The 13,968-nt window shown below is 40.5% G+C and overlaps 1 protein-coding gene and 1 long non-coding RNA gene across 3 annotated transcripts; one reads left to right on the top strand and one right to left on the bottom strand.

The window, feature by feature from the left end:
- Positions 1-1,898: 1,898 nt before the first annotated feature.
- On the bottom strand, positions 1,899-8,206 carry LOC145651333 (uncharacterized). Its single transcript, XR_014117221.1, has 4 exons — positions 8,102-8,206; positions 6,277-6,468; positions 6,107-6,181; positions 1,899-5,969 (listed from the first exon to the last, which is right to left on the bottom strand). It is a non-coding gene; the product is annotated as an uncharacterized LOC145651333 (long non-coding RNA).
- A 139-nt stretch (positions 8,207-8,345) lies between these two features.
- Positions 8,346-13,886, top strand: abi3b (ABI family, member 3b). 2 transcript variants are annotated; one of them, XM_027021863.3, is made up of 5 exons: positions 8,346-8,807; positions 10,437-10,604; positions 10,758-10,952; positions 11,240-11,313; positions 12,680-13,886. In XM_027021863.3, exons 1-5 carry the CDS (start codon positions 8,679-8,681, stop codon positions 13,476-13,478), a joined length of 1,365 nt encoding a protein of 454 aa, XP_026877664.3. In that variant the 5' UTR covers positions 8,346-8,678; the 3' UTR covers positions 13,479-13,886. The 2 variants fall into 2 exon arrangements, with proteins under 2 accessions (XP_026877664.3, XP_081553859.1); XM_081697733.1 differs by lacking the exon at positions 8,346-8,807 and adding an exon at positions 8,850-9,208.
- Positions 13,887-13,968: the final 82 nt, after the last annotated feature.

Below are 13,968 nucleotides of genomic sequence, written 5' to 3'. Positions count from 1 at the left end.
CATAAACTTAGAGTCCACTGTCTCTTCTCTCTTCACACGTACTTATATATACATTTGCGAATGTTTAAGAAAATTGCTTGCCTTGAGTTATGTGTTGCCTTAGTTTAATATGTGTTAGTTTGCTACAAAGCTATATCAGGAGTTTGAATTGTGCTGCACACCTTGATAGTGTAATTTCTCTACTGTCCTTTCAACAAACTACAAACCACCTTCATCTCTGCACTATAAGGGTTTGTTATTGTCTGCTCTGCAGTAAAGCCAAATATCTAGATTGTTCTGTGGACTGTTGGACTGTATCCTACTTTACCTTGGTTCATTGTGCGATATCAAAAAAAAAAAAAAAAAGATGATGATTCTTCCCACTGCAACAAATGTTAAACAAACTGCACAGCCTAAATAAAATTCTTATTTCTTTTTCAGCCTTAACCAACATAATGCATTTGAGTTTAAAGAAAATTAGTGTGGAATCTCTTTTACATATCTAAAAATAGCCTAAGATCCAACATCAAGTCAAACATCCAAGGTGCTGGCACAAATAAAAGGTCACAAATATCACAACAATTATCTAAATAATCTCCATACTGAACAGGTCATAAAGTGCTCTCAACCTGCTGACAAAAAGCAGTTTCCTGACCATTGCCCTCTCATGCATTCGTGGATCATTATTTTTCCATGTCAAAGGCATGTTATCAAGCTTAAGCTTGTGCTGTTAATTCCTTGAACTGTAGCTGATAGCACATAGCTGATATCTGAAGCACTTTACAACATTTTCTGTTATTGGCTAAACCCTTTCCTATGCCTGAAAGAAGCTGTATGTAAAGATGAAAAACGATCGTTTAGCTTTACTGGGCTTTCTCAAGCCAGCAAAATCTATACATAATGTTTACACTCTGTTGGGTTCCAGTTCCTCTTGGGTTCCAGTGAATGATGAGCATCCTGTGAGTATGTAAGTCAGGCTGCAGTACTTCCTCTGGAAGTTCCCTTTATTTTTTGTTCATAGAAAAAGAAAACTATTCTTCCATTAGCAATCTATTAGGAGCACTGAAGCTTCTTCTTACAACTCCCAGAACAAATAGTTTCATTGTGACTTTAAATACAAACTCCCTGTGTAAGAAGAGGTGAAGAAGAGGTGAAGTAATTCATATGATTACTGACAAATATCATTATGTCAGGAAGAATAACTTTGAAATCATTATTCCAAACCAATCAATCCATTTTCCTTTCTAGTATGCATGATCATTCCGTAATTGAGCTTGCAGGGCTTGTAATGAGAACAACATTAAAAGCTTATAACTTTTTGCATCACTGAATTTACTAAATGTGTATGTTTTCGGTGCCTTGGGGATGTCCCATAGTCAATGTCACCTGGGAACATGAGATGAATGAACCTTTGTACTGATACTTGCAGACTTACTCTTTCTCTCTCTCTCTCTCTCTCTCTCTCTCTCTCTCTCTCTCTCTTCACAAACACACACACACATACACACTTACACACACACACACACACACACACACACACACACACAGAAAATCCTGTCTCCCACTTGAAATTGCTTCAGCTGGGTAATTTAATTCACAAACTGTAATGAAACTCTGTGAAGTGTGGCAGAGTTCTGATTGCCCTCAGCATCCAATGTCCACAGATAAGGCAGGACGTGGCCTTGGGTCTGCACACCCCCACAAATGGGAAAAGGAGGTGTTGAGAAGAGGTGTGGAGAAGGAAATACTCTGTGGCATCTGACAGGCTCTTATTGTTATAAAGTTAGCTTTTTAACTGCTTTGATTAATTGAAACTTTTCATATGATGGTCTGTTTCTGGTCATTCAACAACAATAACTGTTATATTACCTTATTCATTTTTGATGTATTTTAATTATTATTGGCACCACAAAAGAAAAAGCAAGGAACACATATGTAAGAGTGGATCACTAAATAGGTTTACCTTCTTTTCTATTCCAGTTTTTTTCCTTAAGAATAGTGGCATGGGATCATAGGAAAAAAATAGCAGTAAATCATAAATGTCCAAACAGGTTAGGCTATGCAGTAGGTCAGGCATGGGATGCCATCTTAATGAGAGGGTTTGGCTAGATTTGTCTCCACACTTAAACATTATAAGAGAGTAGCTAGCAACACTTTAATGGCTGAAAGACTGTAGAGCTTAACCCAGGTACATTCTGCACACTGTGCCTAAAACATCTCAAAAGCAGGCGTTCAACTCAAGCAAAAATAAGTGTTTGTTCATGCAAAGTACAATCTGCAAATACAGTAGGTACATTTACTAGAAAAGGTTATACGTGTTAATGCACATTTCCTGACTACCCTTAAAATCATGACTTTAATAGTTAATTACTATGACTCAGCAGGTCTATGGCCCTGCCTTTTGGCCTTGGTTAGTCATAACATACTGTTTACTATATCTGGCCATGTCATTAAAGACAATGAATTAGTTATGCTGACTTTTGAAAAAATGCCTGTGCTGTTTGAACAAATTAAGACTTCCCAAAAGTACAGGATGGCATCACTGTGACATATGGACATCGCACATAATTATATTTACCTTTGTTTGCTATGATCTTACAATTATTTCCTCAAACACTCCTCTACCACAGGACAGACCACACTTGCAGGAGTCCAGGGATAAAGTGGTTTTTGACAGATGTCCTGGAAGGACATTAAATGAGTGGAAAACTGTTATATAGAATCATAGAATATTCTGTCTGGAGAACCAGCTTGGCCCAGTGGGTTGTTCCATGCAGTAATGCCACAGGAAACACCCTGATTCACACGTGCCTGGGGTTGGAGGCCCAATGTTAAACTCACCACAACTACCAGGATGTCAAAAACCACCTTCCAAACCCTCAATCAGAAAATTTCTTGGGTCATGCCATAATAACAAAACGCCTAACCCTAACCCTTAGATATTGCACAAATAGTAGAAGAAGACAAATGTTTTCTTTTTCATACTGGGCCACTAATACTTCTCTAATAGTACTTGCAGAGATCTCATTGACCCCATTACTCAGGTACAAGGGACCAGGGAATCAGGTACACAGGAGCACAGAATCAGGGTAGTGGACAAGGTGAGAGAAAGAATCATGGAAACCCTTTGTGGCTACCTCCTCCTTTCAGACTTGGGAGAGAGCTTCCTAATTTACGTTATATTTATGGCATTTAGCAGTAAATGTAAATGTAATGTACATTACTAAAACAAGGGTGATATGTGACAAAAACTAAAATCAGGAGAAGAATAGGGCTGACCTGGCTTGGTGTGAGGTTAGTCTCTTCGATGTTTTGCTGTACTCCAGGTTTTAATGACTGATGATAACCAGGAAAGGATCGGCGAGCTGTCTATCCACTGTTTCCACTTTTCTATGCGTTCACTTCCTGGATTCCAGTATTGTAGTTTCACTCAGCAGGGGATAACTTCCTTGAGAAATACTTGCAAGAAAACCATTTATCTCTGCAAACGAATGGCTGCAACTCCTTCCACAGCATCTACATCCACTATAAATTGCTTGGGTGGGTCAGGGTGCTTGAGAATAGGGGCAGCAGTGAACTTCTCCTTAGGGTAGAAAAGGCCTCCCTGGCCTCCAGGTGCCTCAGTGGCGCTAAACCCACGTATCCTGTAGAAACTGGAGAAGCCAAGCATTATGTGATAAGCATAACACATTGATAAGCAGAATTGCGAACTCCTAAAGGAGAGGGGGGTTTTCTGGCTTCGGCTTTGAGCCCGTGCTCAGTTCTCTGTGATTTGTAGCTCATGACTTGTATGTTGTTTAGCTCATATACTTCGGTGCTTTGTGCTTGCGGCTTGTTTGACTTTGGCTTTGTATTAAACATTCGGTTTTTGGATAGCATTTTGGTTTCATCAGCTGTGTAAATAGTCATGAATGTTGCTGATTGAGAACAGTTTACAAAGTGCACGCATCTACATTTTGCATCACATTTGTCTAGAGACATCAGGTTAGTGGGTGGGTGCTGACCCTTCTACTTTTGTTTATCTTAGACTAGTGTAGTGAGGCAGTGTTGTATTTTCTCACACTAGAATAGATTCGAGGTTATAATACAGAATAGTTTAGAATGTTTTGTTTCTCTCTTTGCTTGGGCTCTGCAAATCACATCTACATCTACAAATTGCATCTACCTTGCTGCCATCCATCTCTGATCCAATTGTGGCAATGACATATCCCAAGAAGAGGACTGTGACTTGATGAAACAAGCATTTCTCAGCTTTAGCATGTAGATTATTCTGAGGCATGCATAGTAGAACAGACTTGATGTGTGCAACATGTTTATTAACAGAGGGGGAATATATTGTAAATCTGTTGAACTGTTGAATTAATGAATTCATCATTAATGAATGATTGGAATACTGAAGGGGCAATAGAAAGGCCATATGGCATAACTAAATACTCAAAGTGACTACATGTGGTAGAAAAGGCGATCTTCCACTCACCCCACCCTCAGGTGCGGTTCATATTATCTAGTTGTCACACCATCAGTCACACCCTCCATGACACCTACTCAGAAACTACAGCATTCTGAGTTACTGGTCTTCTAGAACACCTGACTGCCTGTGTTATGACATATGCCTGGGCTACAGGTGCTGTTCATTAAGGATTCCCTTTTATGCTGAGCAGCACCCAATTCAGTATAAAGGTTTTTTTGCTCCTACAGTTACTGAGCTATTGATGGAAACTGTCTTTGTCTTTTGCAGGCTATTTTTGATCCTTTGCTTCCCTTTTTTGACATTTGGTTTTCACCTACTCCCTACGTTCCAGGTTGACCTCTGGGCTGGACTTTTACTACTTTTACTACTTTTACTATTAATCCCCAATGCAATCCATCATCACTGTGGTGGCCTTGGGCTTGCTGAATACATCGCAGACTTCTAAGATATTTAAAAGAATTGAGGGGAAGTGGGAGGGCTATCAACGGAAGTTGAGTGGCAGGGTACTGTCATGTGGATGGATAGGCTATATCAATATAAAGGCTATATTTTTCCTAGAGGACCATGATATAAAGGTGTTGTACTGTGCTAACCAGAAAAGGTCTAGAGTGAGACTGGGATCCACTGAAAAATGATGAATTCCAAAGGGCTGGAAGAATGCATGATGGAGCCCTTTCTCACTGGCTCACAGTCCAGAGCATAAATGTTCAAAGGTTCAGAGGGACAGCAGGAAAATGCAGCTCAAGGTCTAAATCCTCATCAAGAAAATTACTGGCTGTTGCAAAATCTAATAGCTCTGTAGAGGAAAATAGATGTAGATGTAGATAGTAGATGCAAAAAAATAATGTGAAGTGACATAGTCATTCTTGGGGAGACAGGCTTGTATGTGCCAGTTGCATGGGCCACGGTGCTGGCTCTGCTGACTTGGTGGCAGGAACTTAGCCTTTCTTCCTCATTCTCAATTCTCACCAACATGTAACAACAAGCCATCTCTATTTCTATGTCCTCCTGAGCCCTCACCAAATCTCTGAACTATAAATGGTGAGAAGAGCTAGATCGTTCCATCCTTGGTGCAGCCAAGGTGCAGAATTCAGTGTCATAGTCTGATTGTCACAGAACTCTTGCCTCCCGCGAGTTACAGGGTTTCGCCTGCCACGTGACTTGGGAGGATATGTTTGTGGCCACACCTGCACACACCTGTACCTCATCTTGTTTGTGCATTTAACCCCTTGTTAGTGTGTGCAGTATCGTTGGTCATTGTTGGTGTAGCGTGTTGATGTCAAGATTAGTCTCATTATTGTTAGACGTATTTGTGTTCATGTTCATCATTCGTGTTATATGTGAGTGCCGTTATGTTGTATGTAATAAATGTTCGTCCATGTCAATTGTGTCTGTTCATCCTGCTCCATGCCCTTCAGCACTTGGACCACCACGTTACACTGATGCTGTACAATTACTCTGTACTAAAGACAATAGTCTCTCACTATCCTCTGTATCCTCAGGAGAGTGACCAAACAGCCTTAAAAAGAAATAAAATAGCCTATTTTAGAGCCCACATAAAAAGCAAAATTATGGTTGCTACATTTCTCTCATTAGTAGTAGCAGATGATAAACAGTGGTTGCACTAGAAGGAGCACTGAAGCAGGAAGCCCTTACATTTAAATGAGGTACCATCATACTTCTCTGGTAAGGTGATCCTCTCTTCTGAGACTGAAGAAACAGGCATTGGTACTGGAGATGAAAGCCAAGAAATGGACAAGGCAGGGGGGTTATAAACCAGGTATAGTAGAAAGTTGAGCAGACATCCTCTGAAGAAGACAGACTACCTTTAACATGGTGGTACTAAACTCCTCTAGTTGATGGTAGTGATCGCCTTGGATGTTCCCTGCTTGGATACTGCAGCAGCAGTTTTCCAAGTAGTTGTTGGAGATGTCAGCATTGTTGCTGTCTGCTGTATCCATAGTTGGTGAAGTCTTATGTCACAGATGACTGGTAGACAGGCTACAACTGCAAACAGTCTGTTAATGAAAGGGATAGGCTCATTGTGAGAGGCAGGCAGACATTTGAGCAATCGACAAACAGTAATCCAAGGGTAAACACAAGCAAAACACAAAAACACAGAAAAGAAAGATAAGACACAGGAAAAACAATCAACATGCAAGTGAAAACCTACAATATTCTCAAAAATACTTTGGTCCTGTGGCTGGTGATCAAAAAGACAGTGATGATGAACAATGAGAGTGGGAATAGCCAGGGCAGGGAGTGTGACACCCTCCTCCTGCCGAAGAAAGCCTATATAGTTGTAGGGTGGGTTTCTCTATTTTCTCATTTATTCCAACTAACAGCACCACAAGCTGAAATTACCACTGTGGCTGGCACATAGATGCTCTCACCGCCCTCCAGAATCTACCCAGCAAAATAACCTCCAACCATACAGCTGCCCTGTGTGAGATGTCACAAGGTGAGCAAATAAAATGCCACACTTAATTCAGTATCACATGTATCTTCTGTTTCTATCAATCTAAAGGAAGTATTTGTGTTTCATTAACTAGCAGAAGGTTCTCACTTCTTCATATGAGTGCAAAAACTTGACTTATGAAACAATTTAGGTTATTAAAAGATAAGACATTCAATTTGAACAAATCCCTGCCATAAACTGAAGTGCCCCTTCAGATAACACTCTCCATAGTGGCAAAATCCATCCAGTGATCTGCAAGCTAAGGCATTAAGTACAAATAAGTAATCAATTATCAGCAGATAACATAAAGAACATAAAATGGAGACCATAATCTGTTATTGATTATAGTGTCTCACTGAACATTATGAAAGAAGAGCTGAAGGGCAGTGGTAGCTCAGTGGTTAAAGTACTTGACTTGTAATCAGAAGGTTGCAGAAGCCCCACCACTGCCAAGTTGCTGTAATCAAAGTGAAGGCCCTGGTTATGAGTGATAAGCATGATTTTGAAGGTAATTTAGCTAACCTTTTTACAGGTAGGCGATTTTAAAAAAAAAGTTATTTCACTAAACATGCCACTAAAGTAGGCAATTGAACATTTTTTTAAATGTATTTGATGCAACTGACATGTGAAAACAAGGGAAATGTGGCTGTAAGTTATCATTTAAATTGTCTCAGTAAGAAGGACTGAGGTGGCAAATTTGTGGCACTTAAAAACAATGTCCTTGTCAGATTTTGTGGAAGAACAGACTATGCGTGTATGGATTGGATTAGTCCCAGGTATAAATTTCATTCAAGCAGTTCACTTTGATGAATTTTGCATTGAACTCTCTGCCTGAAGCAAAACAAGGCAGATGATTAGCCGGGGCATTTCATTACACGTTTGGTAAAGAACAGTCTAGGAGTTCATGAGTATGAGATGTTTTGAAAAATCATGAAAAAGTCAGCTATTGGGGTTGGTTGTATTTTTGTTTGTTTCTTTAGTTGCTTCTTTGTTAGTCACGAATAGCCTTGCTTTAAATTGTATATTAAGTGCTTAATATGAAAGAATACTTAAAATAGATTTTTTTAAGTATACTGGATTACGACATTTGCATCGTGAATATACTAATCGCTCAGTTATACTACAGCGGACTAAGTATAGTATCTAGATGCGCGATTTCAGTCACAGTCACACAAAAAATTGTGATTCTGTACCTTAGATGTGGGAGCTAGGGACCAAGCTGAGAATACGTGCAGCGTAGCGTCCACTACCACGCTAAGCGGGCTTTCCTGAGCAGTGGTCTGCATGCGCCAGTCTGCCGGCTCTGCCGCTCGTTCTCCGCAGAAACGGAGAAAAATAAAAAGCTCGTGATGGAATTAAACAGTGTCCTCTATGGGTAACGGAGAGTTTCGTTGCAACACTGACAATCGCTCTCTTTTGCTTGGCTAAAGTCTGACCTCCTATGGTCACATCACTACATTACCTACTTTTTAAGTTTCTTTTAATGGGAGCTCAAGAAAGTAACTGTATTATGCTTTAATATAAGATGTTGTCTTTCTGTTCTTTTTCTTTTATAAATTGTTATAGGTTACTGCATTTTCCTGCGTCTTACAATAAGTAACAAGGTACGTAGGAAGCGCGCTTTTGCAACCCTCTCTAAACAAGTAAGCACATGCCATACTGTTTTCATCGCTGGATATCCCACCTGTGCCTCCTTTACCTGTGTCGATCGAGAACAACCACTTCCTCAGCTTTTACCCGTCTTCTCCCGAGTGACTGGACGAAGCCACAATGAAGGACAGTAATACAGAGAACATAGAGAGGATTTTTGACGAGGCACCAGCTGCTAGGAAAGCTCTTCTTGACAATCACAGCAATCTCAACAAGGTGGCCGACTACTGTGAAAAGAACTACCTAAATGTAAGCCTTTTTGTCTACGTAAATGTTAGATATATATATAAAGTCTGTATGTATTGTTCGAATACACAATCTACCATGCCTTAGTGAAAGGCACACATCGGCATAGCAGGGGTGACTTCAGGATGACTGATACAAGAACTTAAGCTTACTTTACATTTTAACCTACAAGCTACACCAGCAGAACGCTTTCTGTTTTAAAATGTTAAAATGTATTTATTCAAAAGCGGTGTAAACGAAACTTCAAGACTGTAATACAATAATAGGCTCCTTTAAGAGTTTTGCCTCCAGACATATTTTCTACACCCCCACCTCTGCCTTGTTTGTACTGACGGTGTACAAGCCCGAACAGAGCAGGGAGGGAAGAGGCTTCTCAGGCCTGCCCAAGGCATGGCATTTCTGAGGTACTACTGTTCCAAACATGCTTATTTTCCGTGCAATTGAACGTTTATACATATGAAATCAACGTTTATACATATTAAATGTCGTCACATTTTAAATTCTTATGATGAGCAATTTGTTAAAACTTATGATGAGCAATTCTTGAAAAGTATATAACTCTTTTAGTACTATAGTCTGTGAGACAAATACAAGTGATTAAAAGGGTTTATGAGGTCAGTCTTGGTAATATGCTAATGATGGGAAAATTTTTAAAAATAACCATTCAAGTATTATTACTTATTGTTATTATTAATGAATGTTATTATTAACTAAACGAAAGGTGGCTAAAACATTTTTAAAAATCAAGTAATAAGTGTTTGTTCACATTTATTTTTATATCAATTTATAACAGGTCTTGTTAAAAAGCAGCTTTAAAGAAAGAAATCAGCTTTACAGAGAACCAGGGCCTAGGTCCCTTATAAGCAAGCCAAAGGAGAAATAAGTCCCAAAGGCCTAGAGAAAGAAATCTTGAGAGGAACCAAGCTGAGGACAACCTATCCTCCTCTGGTCAACACCAGCTGGCAAACTAATAACACAAAACCAATAAAGTTCCTTTTCAGAGATAAAGTTATAAGAATAGTAAGTTTAGAAATGACTAATGAATGGTGACCAGCTGTTCAATAATGTAGTTGAGCCTATCAGACACAGCTCGAGGGTCAGTTAAGCACATGCTTGTTGCTCCACTATTAAATGCTGACAAAGGACTGCAATATAACTGTACAAATAGTATTTATTAGCTAATAAAAATAGCTTTTATGGGAGTTTTATGTTTTTGGGTAACTTTGGTCTAAAATCAAATGACAGTGATCAAATGAGATGAAAGACATATTCAGTTACTAAAGAGGATTAGCAATTAGCAATATGCTTTTTTTGTTTGTGAAATAAATTAGCATGTCCTACTGAGCTCCATGATATCCTTGGTTAAAGACAAACTAAACTGTAAGTAAACTGGCAGAATGTAGTTTTACTACTCCACCTGTCATGGAGACAGTCACTTAGTACGGTTAAATGGGTGCTCTGGCTGCTATGCTGGAGAGTTGCTCTTTCGTCTGATGGTCAGAGCTCATGTTTATATCCTGTCAGACCTGGGTTTGAGTCTTGGGTAGGATGGCTGCCTTTAACGTTCCTTACACCACAATAAATGTGGCCATATAACATCTTGTAATAACACAACATATGCCTATACATTAGGTGGGTGACACTAGAAAAGCAGTGGAGGAGTCCAAAGCCCTCACCACCCAGGCCCTGGCCAGTGTTGCCTACCAGATCAACACACTGGCAACAAGTGTGCTGAAACTACTGGATGCCCAGGCCATTCAGCTCAAACAGATGGAATCCACGGTCAATCTTCTAACCATGGTAGGCTTCATTGAGGAAGCTGCTTTGAAGAAAATTCCCTATTATTCCATTGGAATATCTCAATATTGTCTTTGGTGCTTTGGATGGAGTTCTCAGATATAGTAAAATACAAAAATATGTTCTTACTCTGACAATAATGTTAATCTTACTTAGACAGTGGACATGTATAAGGAGAAGGTAGCACGGCAGGAGATCGGTTTGCTGACTACTTCATGCAAAATACCCAGCACTGAGAAGATTGTTCCCCCTCAAACCATCCAAGGTCCCATCTTGGAGTATGAGCATCTTCCAATATCCTACGACAGTCTGGACTCACTGGGACATGGATGCTGGGATGCGAATAAAGCAGTATGCATTAATCTGTTTTTTCTTTTATTTTCTCCTTTTGGAGCTTTGAGTTAAATAAACTCATGAACTAAATATGATGTAAATATGTGTCAGTATGAGAGTTAATGGGCCTGTATAATTCTGTAGATTCTGCATAACCAGTTAAATTTTTAATTTAGTTTTATATATGGCGTGTTTGCAGATGGTTTTATTTGCCATTAATGCAGATTCATTTAATTCTTCATCATCTTTGGTATACTGGTAGTAACACGGTCATGGATTTAATTTCATGTGACTTTCTTCTTTAGGCACTGAAGAAAGAGGCTGAAAAGATCACAACTATCCAGCAACCAAGCAGTCATGAAGGGCCACATTTATCTGGGTATGTAGAGATGCCAGAATTGAATGCACAATTGTAGAGGCGATTATTCATCTACAAGGTGCTCGGTGCAAGGACAATGTCTAGCTATCCTCTGTGTGTAATGGGAGGCATATGTAGTACTTTATTTTATTGTTTGTTAAGGCTATTGCACAAGGCATCATCAAAACAGGCAGCAGGGTCAGAAACAAAGGCAGACAGAGCCTGTGGCAGAGGAACACACACAGCTTGTTGCTGAGCAGAAAAAGCACCAGACTACATTTAGAGGCTGAGACTAGGGTGATCAAAGTACTAGAGCATAAACACCACAGAGGCACTGATTGTAGGAAATAGAGGCACAGAAGCAGGAGATCTATCCAAGGCTACACACAGTGTCAGGAGACACCAAAGTCATTACTGGGACAAAGGGGCTTGTGGAAGTAGCAAACGCGGAAGTGAGAGGCAGAGAACACACTGGTGATGTGGCCAAAATTCAAGACAGCAAATGAGACCAGTAAGGCAAGGGGACTAGTAGGACTTCACTAAGGGTTGGGGTTCAGGTGCTCCAGAACAGGCAAAGGAGCTCCAGTCCGGTAAGTCACAGACAGCAAGATAGGTTATTCGATCCCCATGAGGATCGAACAAAAATTAGCATGCTTACGACTGTCCTCCTTGTCTTCATCATGATCATTGAAGCTGAGAGGAGCCTTTTCACTTGCTGTGTCATCCTGGATCTCCATGGAGCCTTGCAAAGCTCTCTTTCACCATGCCAGTGGGCAGCAGCTCCAGCTATGGAGCTGATACTTGACTGCTCAAGGAAAAGGATTGGAGGTGGAGTGAATTTAGTCCCCACCCACAAAAAGTTATTTAGAAAACTATGTTTGGGGTGAAAGGAGATACTCAGCAGCCTGCGGAAGAGAAGAGCAGTCAATGCTAGAAGACAGGCAGAGCAGTCAATTAACAAGAGCAGTCCATGCTACACGACAAACTCCAGGGTGCACATGCCCAGTGATGTCATACCTTTTTAATCAACTCAGCAATGAACAGAGGAAAGTTCTGACTATATAAAGAGTCCTAGTCCAAAATGGCTTGTTGATTTCTCCTTTCTAACAATCAAGCTACTAAAGCTGACAATTACCTGAGTTAAAACGGGTGTGTGTGAGCAGGGAAATCACCAAATTGTCTTGCATTCCAGCCTACCAAGACTGCAGTTGGTCACTCCTGAAGTATCCAATCTTTGTCATGAATAACAATGAATGTTAATGACTCTCAACATCCACTATGTGTGCTAGACATGTCCATAATGAGTATCTCCAGAAAAAGTATTGCTTGCCTTATTCAGTATGTTATCTGCACATGAGGTTTACCTCTTCCTCTGTCTCTCTCTTAGGGCCAGTGCAGGTATTGCTGTTCCACCCCCATCAGTTCCTAACTGGCCAGGCTTTAGAACTGCAGCTCCTCAAACATATGCTTCTCCTCAGCCTCCTACTTCTGCTACACCAATATCCTTTCTGCCTCAACCTCTGAGTTTCTACACAGATACAACATCACCATCTCCTCCACCTTGTCTAGGTGTTGATATTGAAGGCCTTCCACCTCCACCACCGGTAACTTCTTCTCCAAATCCACCTCCTCCCTCCGACCCTACTTATAGAGACTCATTTTTGCCACCATTCCCAAGTCCCCAATCTGAGTTCATGAGTCTCCCCCCACCCCCTTCCCCCTCTCCTCCACCTCCTCCACCACCTGACTGTGAAGGCTTGCCTTTACCACTACCACCCCCAACTCCCCAAAATGCCCCCAGGAATTCTCCTTCTTCTTATTATTATTCTCATAGTACTGTACGGGGTCATGTTCCTCCACCACCTCCACCTCGCTTAGATACTTGTCCCGGAGGCCTTTCTCCACCACCACCTACATCTAGCTCTGCATTTAGAGGCTCATCACTGACTCCACCACCACCACCCCAACAAAACACTTCTATAACACCTCCTCCCCCACCTCCTGGTCTGCCTCCTCCTCCTCCTCCTGTAAAAGGTCATGTTCCTCCACCACCACCCCCACCTCAACAAAACACTTCTATAACACCTCCTCCACCACCTCCTGCTCCACCTCCACCACCTCCTGCTCCTCCTTCTCCTGGAAAAGGTCATCTTCCTCCACCCCCTCCTCCACCACCACCATTTTGAATCCTTAAAGTGACCTTCTATGAGCTGTCAGTAGGAAAACAGTGAAAGTTTATTATTTACTGTACAAGCCAGAATGCTTAGTATGAAAGAGCCCACCAGGAATGGCTTCAGCTGGGGAAAATGGTGCTCAATACTACACAAACTGAGGCCTTTATTCAACACTAATAGAAGGCTGACTACACTAAAATGTATACTATTCATACATAAGAGAATGTATGCTTACTATGGTTAGACTCTTGTTTCAATCATTCCTAATTGTAATTTTAAATTAATTGTAAATATGCAATAGCTCACTAGAAAGATTTAATTATGTGATTTCTAACTCCTGCAGTTTTTGTCACACTAAATCATATTGTACTTTTTTTAATGTACCACGAAATATCTTTTATGTAATAAATATGTATGGAAATGAAAAGGTTTATCATTATTTTAATTTTACATGTAGTGAAATAAAGGCTGGATATTTCCAGCTAGGTACTAGAGTAATCCG

Source organism: Electrophorus electricus, chromosome 15, assembly GCF_041902795.1.
Source record: "Electrophorus electricus isolate QZ-2024a chromosome 15, ASM4190279v1, whole genome shotgun sequence".
Taxonomy (NCBI): domain Eukaryota; kingdom Metazoa; phylum Chordata; class Actinopteri; order Gymnotiformes; family Gymnotidae; genus Electrophorus; species Electrophorus electricus.
The sequence above is the reverse complement of the archived record's forward strand: the minus strand, read 5'-3'. Positions and strand labels throughout refer to the sequence as shown.

Bases quoted from the DNA above. Each gene is read 5' to 3' on its own strand.
- abi3b (XM_027021863.3), top strand. From the start codon at position 8,679: ATGAAGGACAGTAATACAGAGAACATAGAGAGGATTTTTGACGAGGCA. The intron at 10,953-11,239 runs GTATGCATTAAT...TTTCTTCTTTAG, and splicing joins GCTGGGATGCGAATAAAGCA to GCACTGAAGAAAGAGGCTGA. The intron at 11,314-12,679 runs GTATGTAGAGAT...TCTCTCTCTTAG, and splicing joins GAAGGGCCACATTTATCTGG to GGCCAGTGCAGGTATTGCTG.